Below are 27,169 nucleotides of genomic sequence, written 5' to 3' on the forward strand. Positions count from 1 at the left end.
CACACCGGGTCAGACAGACACACACACACACACAATCGGGTCAGACACAAACACACACACCAGGTAAGACACACACAATCGGGTCACACACACACACACACACACACACACACACACACGGTCAGAGACACACACAGACACACAGGGTCAGACACACACACACATGGGTCAGACACACACACACATGGGTCAGACAGACACAAACACACACACCAGGTCAGACAGACACAAACACACACACCGGGTCAGACACACACACACACAGGGTCAGACACACACACACACAGGGTCAGACACACACACACACAGGGTCATAGACACACACACACACACACAGGGTCAGAGACAGACACACACACACACCGGGTCAAACACACACACACTGGGTCAGACACACACACACACACACCGGGTCAGACACACACACACACACACACACCGGGTCAGACACACACACACACACACACACACACCGGGTCAGAGACACACACACACCGGGTCAGACACACACACACACACACACACACACACACCGGGTCAGACACACACACACACACACACACAGGGTCAGACACACACACCGGGTCAGACACACACACACACCGGGTCAGACACACACACACACACAGGGTCAGACACACACACACACACACACACACAGGGTCAGACACACACACACACACACACAGGGTCAGACACACACACACACACACAGGGTCAGACACACACACACACACACACAGGGTCAGACACACTCACACACACCGGGTCAGACACACACACACACACACAAAACAGGTCAGACACAGACAAACACACACACACACCAGGTCAGACACACACGCACACACCGGGGTCAGACACACACGCGCACACACACACACGGGGTCAGACACACACACACCAGGTCAGACATACACACATACACACACAGGGTCAGACACACACACACACACACACACACACACACGGGGTCAGACACACACACACCAGGTCAGACATACACACATACACACAAACACACAGGGTCAGACACACACACACACACACACCGGGTCAGACACACACACACACACCGGGTCAGACACACACACACACACACACACACACCGGGTCAGACACACACACACACAGGGTCAGACACACACACACACACAGGGTCAGACACACACACACACACAGGGTCAGACACACACATACACACAAACAAACAAACGAGTCAGACACACACATGGGTCAGACACACACACACACACCGGGTCAGGCACACACACACACACCGGGTCAGACACACACACACAGGGTCAGAGACACATACACACACGGTCAGAGACACACACACACACACGGGTCAGACAGACACAAACACACGCGCGCACCGGGTCAGACATACACGCGCGCGCACCGGGTCAGACACGCGCGCGCAGGGTCCGACACACGCGCGCAGGGTCCGACACACGCGCGCAGGGTCCGACACACGCGCGCAGGGTCCGACACACACACACAGGGTCAGACACCGGGTCTCTACACACTGGGTCAGACACACACGTGCGCGCACACACACACGGTCCGATACACACACACACACACACACAAGGTCAGACACACACACACAACACACACACAGGGTGTCAGACACACACACACAGGGTCAGACACACACATCACAAAGGGTCAGACACACACACATCATAACAACTTATATTTATATAACGTATTATAACATCCTAAAGTGCTTCACAGGAGGGTTATCAAACAAAAACAAAATTAGACACCGAGCCAGATAAGGAGATTTTAGGGCAGGTGACCAAAAAATAGATAGACGAGGTTGGTTTTAAGGAGAGTCTTAAAGGAGGAGGGAGAGGTGGAGAGGTGGAGGGGTTTAGGGAGGGAAGTCCCGAGGTCAGGACCTCAGTAGCTGAAGGTGAGACCGCCAATGGTGGGGGATTTAAAATTGGGGATGTTCAAAAGGCCAGAATAGGCAGAACGCAGAGATCGAGGGGGATTATCGGGCTGGAGGAGATTAGAGATAGGGAGGGGCGAGGCCATTCAGGGATTTGAAAACAAGGATGATTTTTAAATTGTGGCATTGCTTAACTGGGATTCAATGTAGGTCAGTGAGCACAGGGGTGATGGGTGAGTGGGACGGTGCGAGTTAGGACACGGGCTGCCGAGTTTTGGATGACCGCAAGTTTATGGAGGGTAGAACTAACGAGGCCGGCCAGGACTGCGATGGAATAGTCAAGTCTAGAGGTGATAAAGGCATGGATGAGGGTTTCAGCAGATAAGTTGAGGTAAGGGCAGAGACGGGCGATGTTACGAAGGTGGAAATGGGCAGTCTCAATGATAGAACGGATAGAAGGTAGGAAGCTTAATTTGTGATCAAATATGACACGAAGGATGGGAACAGACTTGGTCAGCCTGAGATAGTTGTCAGGGAGAGAGATATCAAATCAGGGAATGGAGTTAGAGGCGTGAACCGAAGACAAGCCCACCCGAAACTGAGAGATCTTCTGGGAGAGGCAAAAACACACATAAAAAACCCAGGCCAATTTGGGAAACAAATCTGGGAAATTCCTCTCTGACCCATCTTGGCGATTGAAACTAGTCCAGGAGATCACGCTGGCCCTTAAATTCCCTGCAGCACCCACCTTCTGTCAGCAGGGGGCGCTGCATCCCCACACCCCTCCCAGCAAGGGGAGCTCCACCCCCCACACCCCTCCCAGCAGGGGGCGATCCACCCCCCACACCCCTCCCAGCAGGGGGCGCTCCACCCCCCCACACCCCTCCCAGCAGGGGGAGCTCCACCCCCCACACCCCTCCCAGCAGGGGGAGCTCCACCCCCCACACCCCTCCCAGCAGGGGGAGCTCCACCCCCCACACCCCTCCCAGCAGGGGGCGCTCCGCCCCCACACCCCTCCCCGCAGGGGGAGCTCCACCCCCCACACCCCTCCCCGTAGGGGGAGCTCCACCTCCCACATCCCTCCCAGCAGGGAGCGCCCCACCTCCCACACCCCTCCCAGCAGGGGGCGCCCCACCTCCCACATCCCTCCCAGCAGGAGGAGCTCCACCCCCCCACATCCCTTCCCGCAGGGGGAGCTCCACTTCCCACATCCCTCCCAGCAGGGAGCGCCCCACCTCCCACACCCCTCCCAGCAGGGGGCGCCCCACCTCCCTCCCAGCAGGAGCGCTCGACGGTCCTTCCGCTCTCTAACCCAAGGGCCAACCTAGATCAGATCAGCTGACTCAGCACCAGCCAACGATGATATGTGGCAGCCTGCTGTCCTCCTGACTCCATTCGACACTGGACACCACCTGTTATCACCGAGCCGAGTGGAGATGGAGCTTGCTGCTCTTCTTGTGCACTTTTCCCTCGACTGTTTTGCAACAGACCTGGCATTTCCTGACCATTTTGCCTCTGCCCTTACCATGGAGTATCCATACACGTGGATGGTCTTGGCTCCACTATCGTGCTTGATCCGACCGCCACCTTGGCACTCACAGTGCAGACCCTGCTTCTCAATCTCAGCACATGCCTCGTCGTAGATATCAGCTGTGGTTACAATAAAGCACAAAAATATCTCAGGACTGGGGACACCACATCAACCAAATCACTGCAAACATTCCCGGCACGAGTCACATACAGAGTAAAGCTCCCTCTACACTGTCCCATCAAACACTCCCAGGGCAGGTGCAGCACGGGTTAGATACAATATCATTAGGTTTCATCATCATCATAGGCAGTCCCTCAAACGAGGATGACTTGCTTCCACATGAGGGCACTAGTAAGTGGGGGATCGGGGAGTGGCACCAGTAAATGGGGGGGGGGGGGGGGGGAGAATAGGGGAGGGGGAGAATAGGGAGGGGCACCAGTAAATGGGGGGGGGGGGGGAATAGGGAGGGGCACCAGTAAATGCGAGATGGGGAACCAGCCCACACTGCGATAGGTGCGTGCACCAGGTCCGTGTAGCAGAGCAGGTCGCCATTCGTCCTGGTTAATCCTTGCCACTGGAAAAAGGCCTAGCTCTGTCAAGCCCGTGTGGTGGCTGGTGTGCAACGGTCACCACACGGTAAATAAATCCACGCAGAGTAGTTATGGGAAGGGACAAGAAACAATCAAAGGGGACAATACCCAACTGGAGGGGGGCTAATTTCAGTGAGCTGAAAAGGGATCTGGCCAGGTGGATTGGAATCAAAGATTGGCAGGTAAAACAGTAAATGTGCAAAGGGTGGCCTTCAAAGAGGAGATAATTTGGGTACAAAGAAAACACATTCCCTCAAAGGGAAAATGGTAATCCAAAGCCTGAGCTCCCTGGGTGACTAAAGATAACGATTAGATTGAAACAGAAAAAGGAGGCTTGACAAATGTCGGGTTCTTAATTCAGTGGAGAATCAAGCAAAATACATCAAGTACAGGGGAGAATGTAAAAAGGAAATAAGATGGGACGAGGGCGTATAAGAATAGATTAACGGCCAACATAACACAGAACATATAAATAGTAAAAGGGTAGTCAAGGAAGGTTGGGGCCGATTAGGTTCAAAAAGAAGATCTTCTTGTGGAGGCAGAGGGCATGGCTGAGGTACTAAATGAGTACTTTGCATCTGCCTTCACTGGAGAAGAGGATGCTGCCAATGCAGCAGTAAAGGAGGAGGGGTTCGAGAAATTGGATAGAATGGAAAAGATAATGAGGAGATACCTAAAAAGTTGGCAATCCTCAAAGTCGAAAAGTGCTCCGGTCCGGATGGGATGCATCCCAGGTTGCTGAGGGAGGTAAGGGTGGACATTGCAGAGGTGCTGGCCACCATCTTCCAATCCTCAGATGCAGGGAGTGGTGCCAGAAGACTGGAGGACTACAAATGTTCCAAAAAGAGGAGTGATAAGCCCAGCAACTACAGGCCAGTCAGCCCAATGGCAGTGGTGGGGTACCTTTCAGAAACAATAGTCCGCGACACAATTACTTGTCACTTGGAAAGACATGGGTTGATAAATGAAAGCCAGCACGGATTTGTTACAGGCAAATTGTGTCCGACAAACCTGACAGTTCTTTGATGAAGTAGCAGAGAGCGTTGATGAGGGTACTGCAGTTGATGTTGTGTGTTATGGGCTTTCAAAAAGCACATGACAAAGTAGCAAAATTTAAGCTCTTGGGATTAAAGGGGCAGTGGCAGCACAGATACAAAATTGGCCAAGAGACAGAAAGCAGAGTACTGGTGAATGGTTGTTTTTAAGACTGGAGGGAACTATAGAGTGGTGTGATGTTTCCCAGGGGTCGGTATTTGGAACACTGCTCCTTTTGTATATATTAGTGACCTGGACTTGGGTATACAGGCCATAATTTCACATTTCAGATGACATAAAACTCAAATATAGTAAACAATGAGGCAGAAAGTAACAGACTTCAGGAGGGACATAGACAGACTGGTGAAATGGGCAGACACATGGCAGATGAAATTTAAAGCAGAAAAGTGTGAAGTGATGCATTTTGGAAGGAAGAATGAGGAGGGGCAAAATGAACTAAATGGTACAATTTTAAAGGAGGTGCAGGAACAGAGAGACTGGGGGTTGTATGTACACAAATTTTTGAAGATGGCAAGGCAAGTTGAAAAGGCTGTTAAAAAGGCATAGGGGATACTTGGGTTTATAAATAAAGGCACACAGAGTACAACAGCAAGGAAATTACAGGTTGGATTTCCCTATCCGGCATGATTCTGGTGGCCGGGGGGCGCATGCACAGAACGCGGCTGACCTCCAACCCAGCTTTGGCACCCAGGGCACCAACCTTCCACCCCCACCCCACTGGGCTGATCTCCCTTTATCCGGCAAATTGCCTTATTCAGCACAAGCTAGGTCCTGAGGGTTCAACCTGTATGCTAAACCTTTATAAAACACTGGTCCAGCCTCAACTGGAGTATTGTGTCCAATTCTGGGCACTGCACTTTAGGAAGGATGTCAAGGCCTTGGAGAGGGTGCAGGGGAGATTTACTAGAATTATACCAGGAATACGGGACTTCAGTTATGTGGAGAGAATGGAGAAGCTGGGGTTATGCTCCATATAGAAACTCAAGAGGAGATTTAATCGAGGTGTTCAAAATCATCAGGGGTTTTGATAGAGTAAATGAGGAGAAACGGTTTCCACTGGCAGGATGGTCGGTAACCAGAGGGCACAGATTTAAGGCAATTGGCAAAAGGGCCAAAGGAGAGATTAGGAGAATTTATTTTACACAGCGAGTTGTCTGGAATGCACTGTATGAAAGGGCGGTGGTAGCAGATTCAATAATAATGGGACTAATTGGATAGCTCTTTCACAGATACTAAGCTCCAAATGGCCTCCATCTGTGCTGTAATTCAATGATACAGAGTAAAGCTCCCTCTACACTGTCCCATCAAACACTCCCAGGACAGGTACAGCACGGGGTTAGATACAGAGTAAAGCTCCCTCTTCACTGTCCCATCAAACACTCCCAGGGCAGGTACAGCACGGGTTAGATACAGAGTAAAGCTCCCTCTGCACTGTCCCATCAAACACTCCCGGGGCAGGTACAGCACGGGGTAGATACAGAGTAAAGCTCCCTCTACACTGTCCCATCAAACACTCCCAGGGCAGGTACAGTGTGTGGGAGGGGGTGAGATATGTAGACACTAACAGGCCTCCATCGCTCCCCGCGCTTATTTACCGTGATACTCGGCCGAGGCCCAGCCGCGAACGATGTCCTTCTCCCCGCCGGGTCCGGAGCCGCAGTCCCGGCCCACCCGGATCAGCACGTACTTGAACACCCCGCCCGCCTCAATCTGCACATCAGCCACCCGCTCCAGACCCTCCGCTGCCATGACACCCCGAGCATGCGCACTGCTGCCGCTCCCCGCGAACATGCGCACTAGTGTCGCTCTCCCCGAGCATGCGCACTGCCGCTACCCCCCTCTTCGGCGCCATGCAATTCCTCTCATCCTCCCAACCCCCTCCCCACCGCCCATAGCCCCCCCCACCATCCATCCCCTCCCCCCTCAACGCCCAATCCCCCCTCCCCACCGCCCATTCCCCCCCCTCACTGCCCATTACCCCCCCTCCCCACCGCCCATTCCCCCCCTCCCCACCGCCCATTCCCCCCCCCCCCACCGCCCATTCCCCCCCCTCCCCACCGCCCATTCCCCCCAGCGCCACTGCCCATTCCCCACCGCCCATTCCCACCGCTCATTCCCCCCCCCCACCTCCAATTCCCCCCCTCCAATTCCCCCCCTCCCCACCGCCCATTCCCCCCCGTCACCACGCATTCCCCCCCTCCCCACCGCCCATTCCCCCCCTCCCCACCGCCCATTCCCCCCCCTCCCCACCGCCCATTCCCCACCGCCCATTCCCCCCCCTCCCCACCGCCCATTCCCCCCAGCGCCACTGCCCATTCCCCACCGCCCATTCCCACCGCTCATTCCCCCCCCCACCTCCAATTCCCCCCCTCCAATTCCCCCCCTCCCCACCGCCCATTCCCCCCCGTCACCACGCATTCCCCCCCTCCCCACCGCCCATTCCCCCCCCTCCCCACCGCCCATTCCCCACTGCCCATTCCCCCACTCCCTACCGCCCATTCCTCCATCCCCACCGCCCATCCCCCCCCTTCCCACCGCCCATTCCCCACCACCCATTCCCCCCTCCCACCGCCCATTCCCCCACTCCCTACCGCCCATTCCTCCATCCCCACCACCCATTCCCCCCTCCTCACCGCCCATTCCCCCCCTTCACTGTCCATCCCCCCTCCCCACCGCCCATTCCCCCCTCCCCACCGCCCATTCCCCACCCTTCACTGTCCATCCCCCCCCTCCCCACTGCCCATTCCCCCCTCCCCACCGCCCATTCCCCCCCCCCTTCACTGTCCATCCCCCCCTCCCCACCGGCCATTCACCCCCCTTCACTCTCGATCCCCCCCTCCCCACCGCCCATTCCCCCCTTCCCCACCGCCCATTCACCCCTCCTCAACGCCCATCCCCTCTCCTCACCACGCATCCCCCCGACTCACTGTCCATCCCCCCTCCTCACCGCCCATCCCCCCCTCCCCACTGCCCATTCCCCCCTCACTGTCCAAACAAGGATGAGAATTTTGAAATCGAGGTGTTGCTTAACCGGGAGCCTATGTCGGTCAGCGAGCACAGGGGTAATGGGTGATCGGGACATGGGCTGCCGAGTTTTGGATGACCTCAAGTTTATGTAGTGTAGAATGTGGGAGGTCAGCCAGGAGTACATTAGAATAGTCAAGTCTAGAGGTAACAAAGGCATGGATGAGAGTTCCAGCAGCAGAAAAGCTGGGGCAGGGGTGGAGGCTGGCAATATTATGGAGGTGGAAATAGGCGGTTTTAATTATGCAGCGGATATGTGGCCGGAAGCTCATTTCAGGGTCAAATATGAGGCCTAGGTTGTGAACGGTCTGGGAGCCTATTATCAGCAAGGGCAGACATAGACGACGAGGTCCAACACCGCCTCCAGTGCACCAGCGCAGCCTTCGGTCGCTTGAGGAAGACAGTGTTCGAAGTTCAGACCCTCAAATCTGGCACCAAGCTTATGATCTACAGGGCTGTAGTGATACCCGCCCTCCTATATGGCTCAGAGACGTGGACCATATACAGTAGACACCACCAATGATGTCTCCGCAAGATCCTGCAAATCCCTTGGGAGGACAGACGCACCAACATCAGTGTTCTTGATCAGGCCAACATCCCCAGCATCGAAGCACTGACCACACTCGACCAGCTCCGTTGGGCGGGCCACATCGTCCGCATGCCAGACACAAGACTCCCAAAGCAAGCACTCGACTCGGAACTCCTACATGGCAAGCGAGCCCCAGGTGAGCAGAGGAAACGTTTCAAGGACACCCTCAAAGCCTCCTTGATAAAAGTGCAACATCCCCATCGACACCTGGGAATCCCTGACCAAAGACCGCCCGAAGTGGAGGAAGAGCATCCGGAAGGGCGCTGAGCATCTCGAGTCTCGTCGCCGAGAACATGCAGAAAGCAAGCGCAGGCAACGGAAGGAGCGTACAGCAAACCAGGCTCCCCACCCACCCTTTCCTCCAACTACTGTCTGTCCTACCTGTGACAGAGACTGTAATTCCCATATTGGACTGTTCAGTCACCTAAGAACTCACTTTTAGAGTGGAAGCAAGTGGATTTTGAGGGACTGCGTATGATTAGCCTCTAGGGAGAGGGATGGAGTGGTTGTCTAGAGAATGCAGTTTGTGGCGGGGACTAAAGTTAATAGTTTCGGTCTTCCCAATATTTAACTGGAGAACATTTCTGCTCATCCAGTACTGGATGTCGGACAAGCAACCTGACAATTTAGAGACCATGGAGGGGTCGAGAGAAGTGGTGGGTGTGGTCAGCGTACATGTGGAAACTGATGCTGTATTTTTGGATGATATAGATATAGGAGGGGCCAAGGATAGATCCTTGGGGGACACCCGGGGATGGGAAGAGAAGCCATTGCAGGAGATTTTCTGGCTACGATTAGATAGATAAGAATGGAACCAGGTGAGTGCAGTCCCACCCAGCTGGACGATGGTGGAGAGGCGTTGGAGAAGGATGGAGTGGTCAACTGTGTCAAAGGCTGCAGACAGGTCGAGAAGGACGAGGAGGGATAGTCTACCTTTGTCACAGTCACAAAGGATGTCATTTGTGTCTTTGATGAGAGCCGTTTTGCTACAGTGGCGGTGCGGAAACCAGATTGAAGGGATTCAAAACATGGAGTTCTGGGAAAGATGGGCACGGATTTGGGAGGACTTTGGAGAAAAAGGGAGGTTGGAGATGGGGCAGTAGTTTGCAAGAACAGTGGGGTTAAGGGCTGTTATTGTGAGGAGAGGGGCGATGACGGCACATTTGAAAGAGAGGGAGACAGTACCTGAGGAGAGAGAATCATTAACAATGTCGGCTAACATGGGAGCCAAAAAAGGAAGTTGGGTGGTCAGCAGTTTAGTGGGAATAGGATCAAGGGAGCAGGAAGTGGGTCTGATGGACAGGATGAGCTCGGAGAGGTCAAGAGAGGAGATAAAAGGGAAACAGAACCTCAGAGGAAGTTTGGCCCGGTGGGCTCGGGGAAGGGAGGGAAGTGGCAGAGGCAGCTGATCGGATGGTCTCAATCTTAGAGACAAAGAAGTCCATGAGCTCCTCACACTTGTTGTTGGAGGTGAGTGTGGTGGAGGCAGGGGAGAGGGGTTTAAGAAGACAGCAGTAGAGAACAGTAGCCGGGAGTTATCTTTGCATTACAGAATGATCCTGGAATAATGAGCAGTTTTTTACAGACGAGTAGGACCCGATAATGCTTTATGTGATCGAGCCAGATCTGCTGGCGAATGGCTAAACCAGTTGTCCGCCACATCCGTTCAAGTCTGCGCCCCTTGGACTTGAGGGAGCGAAGATGAGGGCTGTACCAGGGGGAATGGCCAGCGTGGGAGAGAGTAATGGTTTAAATAGGGACTTGGGCATCAAAGGTGGTGATGACGGTGTGGTTGAGCAGATCAGTGGCTGCAGAAATGGTCATGGTGAAAGAAGGGCCAAAGGCTGGACAGTTTGGCATTGATAAGTGCTTCCCGCCCACCTACACCTCACTGCCCATCTCCGCCCCCCCCTCCTCACCCCCCCCCCTCACCCACACAGCACCCTGATCCTCATCCTCCACCCACACAGCACCCTGATCCTCACCCACCACCCACATAGCACCCTGATCCTCACCCAGCACCCTGATCCTCACCCACCACCCACACAGCACCCTGATCCTCACCCACCACCCACACAGCACCCTGATCCTCACCCACCACCCACACAGCACCCTGATCCTCACCCACCACCCACACAGCACCCTGATCCTCACCCACCACCCACACAGCACCCCGCTCCTAACCCCCCCACCCACACAGCACCCTGATCCTCACCCACCACCCACACAGCACCCGGATCCTCACCCACCACCCACACAGCACCCTGATCCTCACCCAGCACCCTGATCCTCACCCACCACCCACACAGCACCCTGATCCTCACCCCCCACCCACACAGCACCCGGCTCCTCACCCCCCCACCCACACAGCACCCTGATCCTCACCCCTCACCCACCCAGCACCCTGATCCTCACCCACCACCCACACAGCACCCATCCTCACCCACCACCCACACAGCACCCTGATCCTCAACCCCCACCCACACAGCACCCTGATCCTCACCCACCACCCACACAGCACCCCGCTCTTCACCCACCACCCACCCAGCACCCTGATCCTCACCCACCACCCACACAGCACCCTGATCCTTAACCCCACCCACCCAGCACCCTGATCCTCACCCACCCCCCACACAGCATCCTGATCCTCACCCCCCACCCACACAGCACCCTGATCCTCACCCACCACCCACACAGCACCCTGCTCCTCACCCCCCACCCACACAGCTATCACCAGCTGTGCTCAGACAGTCCCCTGTTGTAATGCTTGTATACTGATGCTGTTCCTGCTGCTCGCTGATCCTGATTTTGTTTCTTTCTCTTCTGCACAGCCCGGCTCCAGCAATCCGCTCGTGTTGTTACAGAGTGTTTTTAAGCCTCTTTCTTCTTGCAAGGTGTGTTTTTTGTTGCTGTTTTTGTTGAAAGGTTTGGGAACAATCCAGGGAAATGAACTGACCGTTTTGGTATTAATCTATCTTATGCCACCACAGGGTTACACTTCGCTCTGAGCAAGTGGTGGAGCATCACAGCAGACTTTGTTTAACGTTTAAAATATGAAGCAAATTTATTGCATAAACAATGAACAAATGAATAATCCAACAGTTGATACATTACAGTTAGATATTTAGATTAGAACTTTGTTTAACTAACTAACTAACTCCTTGAGGAAACAAAATAAAATCATAACTTTAATCTAATGTTATACAATGGCTTTCAAACACAGCCAGCAAGGGCTGAATTGTCTTGCTCCCATCCCTACACAGGTTGTTGTGGAGCTTGTACACCTTTACACACAAATGGTGGAAATACTCAACTCACCCCCAAAAGCTGTGGATTCTGGGGGACAATTGAAACTTTGAAGATTGAGATCGATAGATCTTTGTTGTGTAAGAGTATCAAGGGATAAGGAACTAAGGCGGGGAAATGGCATTGAGATACAGATCAGCCAATGATCGAGAAATTGAGGGACTGAATGGTCTACACTTGTTCATATGTATCAGGCTCAAGGAGCTGAAAATTCTGGAGTAGGCTGTCGGGGAGAGAGGCCGGGAGTAGGCCGACAGGGGGATAGAGGCCGGGAGTAGGCTTTCAGGTGGAGAGAGGCCGGGAGTAGGATGTCAGGGGGAGAGAGGCCGGGAGTAGGCTGTCAGGGGGAGAGACCTGGAGTAGGCCGACAGGGGGAGAGAGGCTGGGAGTAGGCTGTCAGGGGGAGAGACCTGGAGTAGGCCGACAGGGGGAGAGAGGCTGGGAGTAGGCTGTCAGGGGGAGAGAGGCTGGGAGTAGGCTGTCAGGGGGAGAGAGGCTGGGAGTAGGCTGTCAGGGGGAGAGAGGCCGGGAGTATGTTGTCAGGGGGAGAGAGGCCGGGAGTAGGCTGTCAGGGGGAGAGAGGCTGGGGGTAGGCTGACAGGGGGAGAGAGGCCGGGAGTAGGTTGTCAGGGGGAGAGAGGCTGGGTGTAGGCTGTCAGGGGGAGAGAGACTGGGAGGAGGCTGTCAGGGGGAGAGACCTGGAGTAGATTGTCAGGGGGAGAGAGGCTGGGTGTAGGCTGTCAGGGGTAGAGAGGCTGGGAGTAGGCTGTCAGGGGGAGAGAGGCCGGGAGTAGGCTGTCAGGGGGAGAGACCTGGAGTAGGCCGACAGGGGGAGAGAGACTGGGAGTAGGCTGTCAGGAGAGAGGCCGGGAGTAGGCTGTCAGGGGGAGAAACCTGGAGTAGGCTGTCGGCGAGAGAGGCTGGGAGTAGGCCGACAGGGGGAGTGAGGCCGGGAGTAGGCTGTCAGGGGGAGAGAGGCTGGGAGTAGGCTGTCAGGGGGAGAGAGGCTGGGAGTAGGCTGTCAGGGGGAGAGAGGCTGGGAGTAGGCTGTCAGGGGGAGAGAGGCTGGGAGTAGGCTGTCAGGGGGAGAGAGGCCGGGAATAGGCTGTCAGGGGGAGAGAGGCCGGGAGTAGGCTGTCAGGGGAGAGAGGCTGGGAGTAGGCTGTCAGGGGGAGAGACCTGGAATAGGCCGACAGGAGTAGAGAGGCCGACTGTAGGCCGACAGGGGGAGAGAGGCCGGGAGTAGGCTGTCAGGGGGAGAGAGACTGGGATTAGGCTGATGGGGAGAGAGGCCGGGAGTAGGCTGATGGGGAGAGAGGCCGGGAGTAGGCTGTCAGGGGGAGAGAGACTGGGATTAGGCTGTCAGGGGGAGAGAGGCCGGGAGTAGGCTAATGGGGAGAGAGGCCGGGAGTAGGCCGTCAGGGGGAGAGAGACTGGGATTAGGCTGTCAGGGGGAGAGAGGCCGGGAGTAGGCTAATGGGGAGAGAGGCCGGGAGTAGGCCGTCAGGGGGAGAGAGACTGGGATTAGGCTGTCAGGGGGAGAGAGGCCGCGAGTAGGCTGTCAGGGGGAGAGAGGCTGGGATTAGGCTGTCAGGGGGAGAGAGGCCGGGAGTAGGCTAATGGGGAGAGAGGCCGGGAGTAGGCCGTCAGGGGGAGAGAGACTGGGATTAGGCTGTCAGGGGGAGAGAGGCCGGGAGTAGGCTAATGGGGAGAGAGGCCGGGAGTAGGTTGTCAGGGGGAGAGAGACTGGGATTAGGCTGATGGGGAGAGAGGCCGGGAGTAGGCCGACAGGTAAAGAAAGGCCGGGAGTAGGCTGTCGGGGAGAGAGGCTGGGAGTAGGCTGTCAGGGGGAGAGAGGCCGCGAGTAGGCTGTCAGGGGGAGAGAGGCTGGGAGTAGGCCGACAGGGGGAGAAAGGCCGGGAGTAGTCTGTCAGGGGTAGAGAGGCTGGGAGTAGGCTGATGGGGAGAGAGGCCAGGAGTAGGCCGACAGGGGGAGAGAGGCTGGGAGTAGGCTGTCAGGGGGAGAGAGGCCAGGAGTAGGCTAATGGGGAGAGAGGCCGGGAGTAGGCCGTCAAGGGGAGAGAGACTGGAATTAGGCTGTCAGGGGGAGAGAGGCCGACAGTAGGCTGATGGGGAGAGAGCCCGGGAGTAGGCTGTCAGGGGGAGAGAGACTGGGATTAGGCTGATGGGGAGAGAGGCCGGGAGTAGGCCGACAGGTAAAGAAAGGCCGGGAGTAGGCTGTCGGGGAGAGAGGCTGGGAGTAGGCTGTCAGGGGGAGAGAGGCCGCGAGTAGGCTGTCAGGGGGAGAGAGGCTGGGAGTAGGCCGACGGGGAGAAAGGCCGGGAGTAGTCTGTCAGGGGTAGAGAGGCTGGGAGTAGGCTGATGGGGAGAGAGGCCGGGAGTAGGCCGACAGGGGGAGAGAGGCTGGGAGTAGGCTGTCAGGGGGAGAAAGGCCGGGAGTAGGCTGATGGGGAGAGGAACCGGGAGTAAGCTGTCAGGGGGAGAAAGGCCGGGAGTAGGCTGATGGGGAGAGGGGCCGGGAGTAGGCTGATGGGAGAGAGGCTGGGAGTAGGCTGTCAGGGGGAGAAAGGCCGGGAGTAGGCTGATGGGGAGAGAGGGGCCGGGAGTAGGCCGACAGGGGGAGAGAGGCCGGGAGTAGGCTGATGGGGAGAGAGAGGCCGGGAGTAGGCTGTCAGGGGGAGAAAGGCCGGGAGTAGGCTGATGGGGAGAGAGGGGCCGGGAGTAGGCCGACAGGGGGAGAGAGGCCGGGAGTAGGCTGATGGGGAGAAAGGCCGGGAGTAGGCTGATGGGGAGAGAGGCCGGGAGTAGGCTGTCAGGGGGAGAAAGGCCGGGAGTAGGCTGATGGGGAGAGGGGCCGGGAGTAGGCTGTCCCCCACCACTTGCCACTTATGGACCATTCCTGTCCTGTTCCCAGGCCCACCACCATCATTTCTTCGGTGATCCTGGGGAGTAATGGGAACGGAGGACAGATGGGAGGGGACTGGGCTGGATGTCCCTTGTTTGTGGTTTGTCTCCTCCTGTCGGCCTACTCCAGGTCCTGGAGCAAATAAATTGAGGTCGAGGAAGATGGGCAACGCTAGGCCTCACTCTCCAAGTTTTCACCACTATGCAGCCTGATTTATGCAGGCGTATCTGCCTTTCGGTCTCGGTTTCCAGCAATATTGATCTGTGTATGCTGAGATTTCCAACACTCTTCTGATGCAATTCTGGAACTGCCAACTCCCTTCTAAGCCGACCTTCCAAACATCCCACCTGCCAAAGAAATTTGTCTCTTTAATGTCCCAGAAAAGGGACTTCATGGACATTGACTATCTCACCATGCAACTTCAGACAGGAGCTATCAGTCAGATACAAACGGAAACAATTAGGTCTGTCTAACACTGAGAATTGGGTGTTAGCAAGGAGACGATGACATCGAACCTCACCATGGTGTACGAGACAGGCCTGAAGCTGCCTTTCTGGCTTTAGCTGGCTGATACATTCCAAGGCCGCAGTCAGTTTCTTTTTCCCGTACAGAAGGTGTCTGGCAGCTTTTGTGGGGATGGGCTTGCGGTGCTGTGCGATCCCGTGTTGAACGTCAATCTCAGTTCGACACTGGTCCGGACCCTCTCAATGTCCTTGAGCACTGGGCAAAAGGGACATGTCTCCAAGATGGAAGCGGTTGGACTCACAGTAGGGAATCCCTAGCCCAAGACTGCCCTAAGTGGAGGAAGACCATCCGGGAGGGCGCTGAGCACTTCGAGTCTCGTCGCCAAGAACATGCAAAAAACAAGTGCGGACAGCGGAAGGAGCGTGCGGCAAACCAGTCCCACCCACCCTTTCCTCCAACCACTATCTGTCCCACCTGCAACAGAGACTGTAATTCCCATGTTGCATTGCACAGTCACCTGAGAACTCACTGTGAGCGGAGTGACCCTGAGTGGGACACTGAGAGCGGAGTGACCCTGAGTGGGACACTGAGAGCGGAGTGACCCTGAGTGGGACACTGAGAGCGGAGTGACCCAGAGTGGGACACAGTGAGCGGAGTGAGAGCGGAGTGACCCTGAGTGGGACACTGAGAGCGGAGTGACCCTGAGTGGGACACAGTGAGCGGAGTGACCCAGAGTGGGACACAGTGAGCGGAGTGAGAGCGGAGTGACCCTGAGTGGGACACTGAGAGCGGTGTGACCCTGAGTGGGACACAGTGAGCGGAGTGAGAGCGGAGTGACCCTGAGTGGGACACTGAGAGCGGAGTGACCCTGAGTGGGACACAGTGAGCGGAGTGAGAGCGGAGTGACCCTGAGTGGGACACTGAGAGCGGAGTGACCCTGAGTGGGACACTGAGAGCGGAGTGACCCTGAGTGGGACACTGAGAGCGGAGTGACCCTGAGTGGGACACAGTGAGTGGAGTGACCCTGAGTGGGACACTGAGAGCGGAGTGACTCTGAGTGGGACACAGTGAGCGGAGTGACCCTGAGTGGGACACTGAGAATGGAGTGACCCTGAGTGGGACACTGGGAGCGGGGTTACCCTGAGTGGGACACTGAGAGCGGAGTGACCCTGAGTGGGACACTGAGAGCGGAGTGACACTGAGAGCGGAGTGACCCTGAGTGGGACACAGTGAGCAGAGTGACCCTGAGTGGGACACTGAGAGCGGAGTGCCCCTGAGTGGGACACTGAGAGCGGAGTGACCCTGAGTGGGACACAGTGAGCGGAGTGACCCTGAGTGGGACACTGGGAATGGAGGGACTCTGAGTGGGACACAGTGAGCGGAATGAGAGCGGAGTGACCCTGAGTGGGACACTGAGAATGGAGTGGGGCGAGAAAAAAAAAATCAACCCGTGACGTCACAGGAGAGCAGGTAAGTGATTGGTTGGTGAGTATTACAGCTTTTCTTTGCTGTCTAAGTTAGGGAAGGGGTAGAAGACACTAGAAGCATCCCAATAATAGTAGAAAATCAGGGGGCAAAATGGAGGGAGGAAATTAAAACAATCACTATCTCTAGAGAAAAAGTACTAGGCAAACTAATGGGACTAAAGGCTGACAAGTCCCCTGCATCCTAGGGTCTTAAAAAAAGTAGCTGCAGAGATAGTGGATGCATTGATTGTAAGCTACCAAAATTCCCTGGATTCTGGAGAGGTCCCAGCGGATTGGAAAACCGCAAATGTAACACCCTTATTTAAGAAAGGAGGGAGACAGAAAGCTGGAAACTATAGACCTGTTAGCCTAACATCTGTCATTGGGAAAATGCTGGAGTCCATTATTACGGAAGTAGTAGCAGGACATTTGGAAAATCATAATACAATAAAGCAGAGTGGCTCGAGGGGCCGTCTGGCCTACTCCTGCTCCTATTTCTTTTGTTATGTTTATTCATAGAGAGCGAGAGACAGAGGGGGCGAGAGACAGAGGGGGCGAGAGACAGGGGGCGAGAGACAGAGGGAGCGAGAGATAGAGGGGGCGAGAGATAGAGGGAACGAGAGACAGAGGGGGCGAGAGACAGAGGGGGCGAGAGACAGGAGGCAAGAGATAGAGGGGGCGACAGACAGAGAGGGCGAGAGACAGAGGGAGCGAGAGACAGAGGGGGCGAGAGACAGAGGGGGCGAGAGACAGAGGGGGCGAGAGACAGGGGGCGAGAGACAGAGGGAGCGAGAAACAGAGGGAGCAAGAGACGGGGCGAGAGACAGAGGGAGCGAGAGACATAGGGAGCGAGGGACAGGGGGCAAGAGACAGAGCGAGCGAGAGATAGAGCGAGCGAGAGACAGAGGGAGCGAGATACAGGGCGCAAGAGACAGAGGGAGCGAGAGACATAGGGAGCGAGAGACAGGGGGTAAGAGACAGAGGGAGCGAGAGACAGAGGGCAAGAGACAGAGGGAGCGAGAGACAGAGGGAGCGAGAGACAGGGGGTAAGAGACAGAGGGAGCGAGAGACAGAGGGAGCAAGAGAGTGCGAGAGACAGAGAGCGCGAGAGAGAGGAGGGAGATAGAGAGAGAGGACAGAGAGAGAGAGAGTGAGTGAGAGAGAGAGAGCGAGAGATAGGGTTAGAGAGACCGAGAGAGATAGACAGAGAAAAAGACAGACACGGAGATAAATAGAGACAGAGAGAAAGATAGAGAGAGACAGAGAGAGAGCGAGAAAAGAAAGACTTGTATTTATATAGTGCATTTCATGACCACTGGACGTCCCAAAGCGCTTTACAGCCAATGAAGTGTAGTCATTGTTGTAATGTAGGAAACATGGCAGCCAATTTACACACAGCAAGATCCCACAAACAACAACAACCAGATAATCTGTTTTTGTTCTGTTGATTAAGGGATAAATATTAGTCAGGACACCAGGGATAACTGCCCTGCTCTTCTTCAAAATAGTGCCATAGGATTTTTATGGCCACCTGAGAGGGCAGACAGGACCTTGGTATTTTATCTCATCCTAAAGACGTCACCTCCGACAGTGCAGTGCTCCCTCAGTACTGCACTGGAGTGTCAGACTGGTTTTTGGTGGTCCAGCTTCTGACTCAGAGGCGAGAGTGCTACCCACTGATCCACTGGCTCACACAGAGATAAGTAGAGACAGAGACAGAAACTGAGAGAGACGCACAGAGAGATAGAGCGAGAGATAGATCGAGAGAGAGAGCAAGAGATAGATAGAGAGAGTGAGAGATAGATAGATAGATAGAGACAGAAAGCAAGAGAGAGAGAGACTGGAAGGTAGATATATAGTGAGAAAGAGACATAGACAAAGAGAAATAGATAGAGAGAGGGTCCTGTGCAATTGTCATGATTGCAGAGCTGCCGGTGTGAAGCTTTCTGTGAACAGCTCACCCATTAGGAGGGATGAAAATTTAACTATATGGTGACTTCATAAAGCCATCCTGTAGTAGCACCTTAAAGGGGAGGCACACACACACACACGTGCAGGAGAATATGTACACAAATGCATACACATATGCATATACACATATACATGCATACACACAATTACATATACATGTATGCATATATATATATATAGACACAAAGGCATGCTGATATATACACAACTGTGCACACATACATAAACAAATTAATTCATGTACACACACATTTTTATACATAGCTGCACTCACACACACATATCTGTATTTACACAAACACTTATCTGTATATAGATACAGACACACACATGCATATACCTACCCAGACCTATATACATCAATACAGGTATACACATCCAAATTCACACAATTACACACACAGACACATTTTACACACACAGACACATGCAGCTACATATAGACACACATACGCATCAATGCACAGACATACATACATGTATATATACATATATAGGTACACAAATGCATTTCATAGAATCAAATGGTAACAGCACAGAAGGAGGCCATTCGGTCCGTTGAGCCCATGCCGGCTCTCTGCAAGAGCAATTCAGTTAGTCCCACTCTCCTGCCCTTTCCCCGTAGCCTTGAATTTTTTTTTCTTTCAGGTACTTATCCAATTCCCTTTTGAAAGCCACGATTGAGTCTGCCTCCACCACCCCTTCAGGCAGTGAATTCCAGATCCTAACCACTGGCGCATAAAAACCTTTTTCCTCATGTCGCCTTTGGTTCTTTTGCCAACCACCTTAAATCTGTGTCCTCTGGTTCTCGACCCTTCCACCAATGGGAACGGTTTCTCTCTATTTACTCTGTCTCAACCCCTAATTATTTTGAACACCTCTATCAAATCTCCTCTCAACCTTCTCTGCTCTAAGGAGAACAACCCCAGCTTCTCCAGTCTATCCACGTAACTGAAGTCCCTCCTCCCTGGAAAAAGGAGGCAGGGTCGCTCTGTTAATAAAGGATGAGATCAGTGCAGTAGTGAGAAATTATATTGGCTCACAAAAATCAAAATGTAGAATCAATTTGGGTGGAGCTAAGAAATAATAAGGGAAAGAAGTCACTGGTGGGAGTGGTCTATAGGCCCCCTGACAGTAGCTACACTGTAGCACAGAGTATAAATCAAGAAATAATAGAGGCTTGTAAGAAAGGTACGGCAATAATCATGGGCGATGTTAATCTTCATACTGATTGGACAAATCAAATTGACCAAGGTAGCCTTGAGGAAAAATTCAGAGTGTATGCAGGATGGTTTCTTAGAACAATACATTGTGGAATCAACCAGGGAGCAGGCTATTTTAGATCTGGTAATGTGTAATGAGATGGGATTAATTAATGATCTCATAGTAAAGGATCTTCTTAGGAAGAGTGATCATAGCATGGTAGAATTCCAAATTCAGTTTGAGGGTGAGAACGCTAGGTCTCAAACTAGTGTCCTGTACTTAAATAAAGACAATTACAAGGGTATGAAGGCAGATTTGGCTAAAGTGGACAGGAAAAGTATATTAAAGGGTAAGACGGTAGATAAGCAGTGGCAAACATAAGTCTCAGGAGATATTTCATAACTCTCAGCAAAGATATATTCCAGTGAGAAAGGACACCTCGAAGAGAAGGATGAACCATCCATGGCTAACGAAGGAAGTAAAGGATGGTAGAAAAGGACGACTAAAAAAATGATAAAGAGAGAGAAGATAATTTAGAACATAAGAACATAAGAATTAGGAACAGGAGTAGGCCTTCTAGCCCCTCGAGCCTGCTCCGCCATTCAACAAGATCATGGCTTATCTGGCCATGGACTCAGCTCCACTTACCCGCCCGCTCCCCATAACCCTTAATTCCCTTATTGGTTAAAAATCTATCTATCTGTGATTTGAATACATTCAATGAGCTAGCCTCAACTGCTTCCCCGGGTGGAGAATTCCACAGATTCACAACCCTCTGGGAGAAGAAATTCCTTCTCAACTCGGTTTTAAATTGGCTCCCCCGTATTTTGAGGCTGTGCCCCCTAGTTCTAGTCTCCCCGACCAGTGGAAAAAACCTCTCTGCCTCTTTCTTGTCTATCCCTTTCATTATTTTAAATGTTTCTATAAGATCATCCCTCATCCTTCTGAACTCCAACGAGTAAAGCCCCAGTCTACTCGATCTATCATCATAAGGTAACCCCCTCATCTCCGGAATCAGCCTAGTGAATCGTCTCTCTACCCCCTCCAAAGCTAGTATATCCTTCCTTAAGTAAGGTGGCCAAAACTGCACGCAGTACTCCAGGTGCGGCCTCACCAATTCCCTGTACAGTTGCAGCAGGACCTCCCCACTTTTGTACTCCATCCCTCTCGCAATGAAGGCCAACATTCCATTCACCTTCCTGATTACCTGCTGCACCTGCAAACTAACTTTTTGGGATTCATGCACAAGGACCCCCAGGTCCCTCTGCACCGCAGCATGTTGTAATTTCTCCCCATTCAAATAATATTCCCTTTTACTGTTTTTTTTTCCAAGGTGAATGACCTCACATTTTCCGACATTGTATTCCATCTGCCAAACCTTTGCCTTTATGAGAGTAAACTAGCAAGAAATATAAAAACAGACAGCAAGAACTTCTACAGGTATATAAAAATGAAGAGAGTAGCTAAAGTAAACGTTGGTCCCTTAGAGGATGAGACTGGGGAATTAATAATGGGAAACAGGGAAATGGCAGAGATGTTGAACAAATATTTTGTATCGGTCTTCACGGTAGAAGACATGAAAAGCATCCCAATAATAGATAATCAAGGGGCTATAGTGAGGGGGAGCTTAATACAATCACTATCACTAAAGAGAAAGTACTCGGTAAAATAATGGGACTAAAGGCTGACAAGTACCCGGGAACTGATGGCCAGCATCCTAGGGTCTTAAAAGAAATGTCTGCAGAGATAGTGGATGCATTGGTTGCAATCTACCAAAATTCGCTAGATTCTGGAGAGGTCCCAATGAATTGGAAAACTGCAAATGTAACGCCCCTATTTAAAAAAAAAAGGAAACTATAGACCAGTTAAGCTAACATCTGTCGTTGGGAAAATGCCGGAATCCATTATTAAGGAAGCAGTAGCGGGACATTTGGAAAAGCATAATACAGTCAAGCAGAGTCAGCATGGTTTTATGAAAGGGAAATCATGTTTGACAAATTTGCTGGAGTTCTTTGAGGATGTAACGAGCAGAGTGGTTAAGGGGGAACCAGTGGATGTGGTGTATTTGGATTTCCAGAAGGCATTCGATAAGGTGCCACATAAAAGGTTACTGCACAAGATAAAAGCTCACGTGGTTGGGGGTAATATATTAGAGGATTGGCTAACTAACAGAAAACAAAGAGTCGGGAGAAATGGGTCATTTTCTGGTTGGGAAACAGTAACTAGTGAGGTGCCTCAGGGATCGGTGCTGGGCCTCAACTATTTACAAACTATATTAATGACTTTGACGAAGGGACCGAGTGTAATGAAGCCAAGTTTGCTGATGATACAAAGATGGGTGGGAAAGTAAGTTGTGAAGAGGACACAAAGAGTCTGCAAAAGGATATAGACAGGCTAAGTGAGTGGGTAAACATTTGGCAGATGGAGTATAATGTGGGAAAATGTGAGATTATCCACTTTGGAAGGAAAAATAAAAAAGCTAATTATTATTTAAATGGGGAGAGATTACAAAATGTTGCGGTACAGAGGGATCTGGGGATCCTTGTACATAAAACTCAAAAAGTGAGCATGCAGGTACAGCAAGTAATTAGAAAAGCAATTGGAATGTTGGCCTTTATTGCAAAGGGGATGGAGTATAAAAGCAGAGAAGTCCTACTAGAACTGAGACCACACCTGGAGTACTGCATACAGTTTTGGTCTCCTTATTTAAAGAAGGATATACTTGCATTGGAGGCAGTTCAGAGAAGGTTCACCAGGTTGATTCCTGAGATGAAGGGGTTGTCTTATGAAGAAAGATTGAGCAGGTTGGACCTATACTCATTGGAGTTTAGAAGAATGAGGTGATCTTATTGAAATGTATAAGATTCTGCATAGGCTTGTCAGGGTAGATGCAGAGAGAATGTTTACTCTCATGGGGGAGTCTAGAACTAGGGGCCGTAGTCTCAGAATAAGGGGTCGCCCATTTAAAACAGAAATGAAAAGGAATTTCTTCTTTTAGAGGGTCGTGAATTTTTGGAATTCTCTACCCCAGAAAGCTGTGGAGGCTGGGTCATTGAATACATTTAAGTTGGAGATAGACAGATTTTTGAAAGATATTGGGCTAGACTTTCCCGACAGCCCCTCAATGCCTGATTGCCCGTCCAGAAAAACCGCTAACGTTTGGTAAGTTAAAACTAATTGAAACTGATCGTCCAGCGAGAAAATTGATCTTGCACCATTATTCTCGGCGGTTTTCTGGGTGGTTAAAGGGAAACTAAGTAAAACGGGCATTTAAAAAAAAATTTAGTCTGAGGCTGTGGTTGGGCCTAGGGAGGGGGGAAAACTTAAAAAAAAAATTTTCACAAAAAAAAGTTAACAAACATTCCCAAGACACACTCACAACTAATCGCCATTTTAAAATTAAAAAAAATAAAGAACCTGTTATGTATGCAACACCTTGTAACCAGCATTCTACCGCCACCAGAGGGCGCATCTGTTGGAGTCTCAAGGGATCCCAGTATCCCTTGGGAGCATTGTATATAAGCAGGCCTCCCATGCTGTGCCAGCACTCTGGAGTCAGAATAAAAAGCCTAAGGTCACACTTACTCACGTCTACAGTACTCATTGACATTGCTTTATTTGAGACATAACAACTGGCGACGAGTAATAGATAACGAACCATCACGCGAAAATGCAGAGAACTGTTGGTATCCTGGAGAAATTCTCAGAAGGTGACGATTGGGAAACCTTCGTGGAGCGACTCGACCAGTGCTTCATGGCCAACAAGCTGGAAGGGAATGAGAACGCTGCCAAACGAAGGGCGATCCTCCTCATCGTCTGCGGGGCAACAACCTATGGCCTCATGAAGAATCTTCTTGCTCCGGTGAAACCAACAACCAAATCGTATGAAGAACTGTGTACGCTGGTCCGGGAGCACCTAAATCTGAAGGAGAATGTTCTGATGGCAAGGTATCGATTTTATACATGTCAACGATCTGAAGGCCAGGAAGTGGCGAGCTACGTCGCTGAACTAAGGCTCCTTGCAGGACATTGCGAATTCGATGGATTCCTGGAGCAAATGCTAAGAGACTTTTTTGTGCTTGACATTGGCCATGAGGTTACCCTTCGCAAACTATTGACTGTTGAAACACTGAACCTGAGCAAAGACATAACGATAGCCCAGGCATTTATGTCCACCAGCGATAACACAAACAAATTTTGCAACATAAAGATGCATCGGCAAGTACTGTACATAAAGTAACATCATTTTCAGGCAGGAATGCATGTGGCAGAATGTACACGTCTGCAGCTGCACGACCTCAGATGACTCAGAATCCACCATCAAGAGTGAGTGCGAGGCAATTAACACCTTGTTGGCGCTGCGGAGGTGATCATCGAGCCCATCAATGCCGCTTCAAACACTATGTGTGCAAAGGCTGTGGAACAATGGGACACCTCCAGCGAATGTGCAGACAAGCTGCAAACCCTGCAAACCACCACATTGCAGAGGAAGACCAATCCATGGTGGATCAAATTAAACTAGAGACTCGAACCGAGGAGGCAGAAGTGTATGGGGTACACACCTTCACCACGAAATGTCCACCGATCATGTTAAAAGTTGAACTGAATGGAATTCCAGTATCCATGGAATTGGACATGGGTGCGAGTCAGTCTATCATTAGCAAAAAGGCCTTCGAGAGACTGTGGTGCAACAAGGCACAAAGGCCCAAGCTGAGCCCTATTCATACCAAGCTGAGAACTTACACTAAAGAGCTGATCCCTGTAATTGGGCGTGCAGCAGTAAAAGTCTCCGATGATGGAGTGGTGCACGAACTACCACTATGGATTGTACCAAGAGATGGCTCCACACTGTTCGGCAGAAGCTGGCTGGGAAAAATCCGCTGGAACTGGGACGATATCCGAGCGCTTTCGTCCGTCAATGATGCCTCATGTGCCCAGGTTTTGAGCAAGTTTCCATCGTTGTTTGAGCCAGGCATTGGAAATTTCTCTGGGGCAAAGATGCAGATCCACTTGGTTCCCGGTACACGACCCATCCACCGCAAGGCACGTGCAGTGCCATACATGATGCGAGAGAAAGTGGAGATCGAGCTGGACAGGCGCTACGAGAAGGCATCATCGCGCCGGTGGAGTTCAATGAGTGGGCCAGTCCGATTGTTCCGGTTCTCAAGGGCGACGGCACGGTCAGAATTTGTGGGGACTATAAAGTAACGATTAACCGTTTTTTGCTGCAGGACCAGTACCCACTACCCAAGGTAAACGACCTATTTGCGACGCTGGCAGGAGGAAAGATGTTCACCAAGTTGGACCTGACCTCGGCCTACATGACGCAGGAGCTGGCAGAATCTTCGAAAGGCCTCACCTGCATCAACACGCACAAAGGTCTGTTCATCTACAATAGATGCCCTTTTGGGATTCGATCGGCCGCGGCTATTTTTCAAAGGAACATGTCGTCCTGCAAAAGTCGGTTCCACGAACCGTGTTTTCCAGGACGACATACTGGTCACAGGTCGGGACACCATCGAACACTTGAAAAACCTGGAAGAGGTTCTAAGTCGGCTAGATCACATAGGACTCAGGTTGAAACGCTCGAAGTGTGTTTTCCTGGCGCCAGAGGTCGAGTTCTTCGGGAGAAGAATTGCGGCAGACGGCATCAGACCCACCGACGCCAAGACGGAGGCCATCAAGAATGCACTGAGACCACAGACTCCTCAACTATTTTGGTAATTTCCTACACTGGTTAAGCACCTTACTAGAACCCCGACATGTGCTGCTACGCAAGGGAGATGACTGGGTATGGGGGAAATCACAATGGGCTGCATTTGAGAAAGCCAGAAATCTGTTATGTTCCAACAAATTGCTTGTTCTGTATAACCCATGTAAACGTTTAGTGCTAGCTTGCGATGCATCTTCGTACGGGTTCGGGTGTGTGTTACAACAAGCAAACGAATTGGGAACATTGCAACCGGTCGCCTATGCATCCAGGAGTTTGTCCAAGGCCGAAAGGGCCTACAGCATGATTGAAAAAGAAGCTCTGGCATGCATTTATGTGGTGAAAAAAATGCACCAGTATCTGTTTGGTCTTAAGTTTGAGTTAGAAACTGACCATAAGCCGCTCATTTCGCTATTCTCAGAGAACAAAGGGATTAATACCAATGCCTCTGCCCGCATCCAAAGATGGGCGCTCACGCTGTCTGCATATAACTATGCGATTCGCCACAGGCCAGGCACAGAGAACTGCGCTGATGCTCTCAGTCGGCTACCATTGCTAACCACCGGGGTGGAAATGGCACAGCCTGCAGACTTGCTCTTGGTGATGGATGCATTTGAAAACAAAAAATCACGGCCCGCTAGATCAGGACCTGGACCAGCCAGGATCCTTTACTGTCCCTTGTAAAAATACTCCATGGGAGCTGCTCCAGCATCCTAGAGGAGATGAATGAAGTGATCAAGCCATTCCAGCGGCGCAAAGATGAAATGTCCATACAGGCGGACTGTCTTTTGTGGGGTAATCACGTGGTTTTGCCCAAGAAAGGCAGGGAAACACTCATACGCGACCTACATAGTACCCGCCCAGGCATAGTAATGATGAAAGTATAGCCAGATCCCATGTGTGGTGGCCCGGTATTGACTCAGATTTGGAGTCTTGCGTGCGCCAATGCAACACTTGCTCTCAACTGAGCAATGCATCCAGGGAGGCACCGCTAAGTTTGTGGTCATGGCCCTCCAAACCGTGGTCTAGGATCCACGTTGACTTCGCTGGCCCATTTCTAGGCAAAATGTGTTTGGTTGTTGTGAATGCTTATTCAAATGGATTGAGTGTGTAATAATGTCTGTAAGCACGTCCACTGCCACCATCGAAAGCCTACGAGCCATGTTTGCCATGCAAGGCCTGCCTGATGTCCTTGTCAGCGACAATGGGCCGTGCTTCACCAGCACTAAATTCAAGGAATTCATGACCCGCAATGGGATCAAGCACGTCACATCTGCCCCGTTCAAGCCCACATCTAAGGGCCAGGCAGAACGGGCAGTCCAAACCATCAAGCAAAGCTTGAAACTTGTGTCGGAAGGCACCCTGCAGACCCGCCTGTCCCGAGTTCTGCTCAGCTACCGCACCAGACCCTACTGCTCATGAAAAGGGC

General features: G+C 52.2%; 1 protein-coding gene across 1 annotated transcript in view; it reads right to left on the reverse strand.

Moving 5' to 3' along the window:
- phpt1 (phosphohistidine phosphatase 1) overlaps window positions 1–6,851 on the reverse strand; it is a 15,354-nt gene extending 8,503 nt beyond the window's left edge. Inside the window, exons 1-2 of the mRNA XM_070863460.1 lie at window positions 6,676–6,851; window positions 3,429–3,553 (exon numbers count right to left, since the gene is read on the reverse strand). Coding sequence (XP_070719561.1) covers window positions 3,429–3,553; window positions 6,676–6,829 — 279 coding nt within the window. The 5' untranslated portion in view covers window positions 6,830–6,851. The remainder of the gene's footprint in view (window positions 1–3,428; window positions 3,554–6,675) is intronic.
- Window positions 6,852–27,169: the final 20,318 nt, after the last annotated feature.

This window comes from Pristiophorus japonicus, chromosome 20 (genome assembly GCF_044704955.1).
Source record: "Pristiophorus japonicus isolate sPriJap1 chromosome 20, sPriJap1.hap1, whole genome shotgun sequence".
Taxonomy (NCBI): domain Eukaryota; kingdom Metazoa; phylum Chordata; class Chondrichthyes; family Pristiophoridae; genus Pristiophorus; species Pristiophorus japonicus.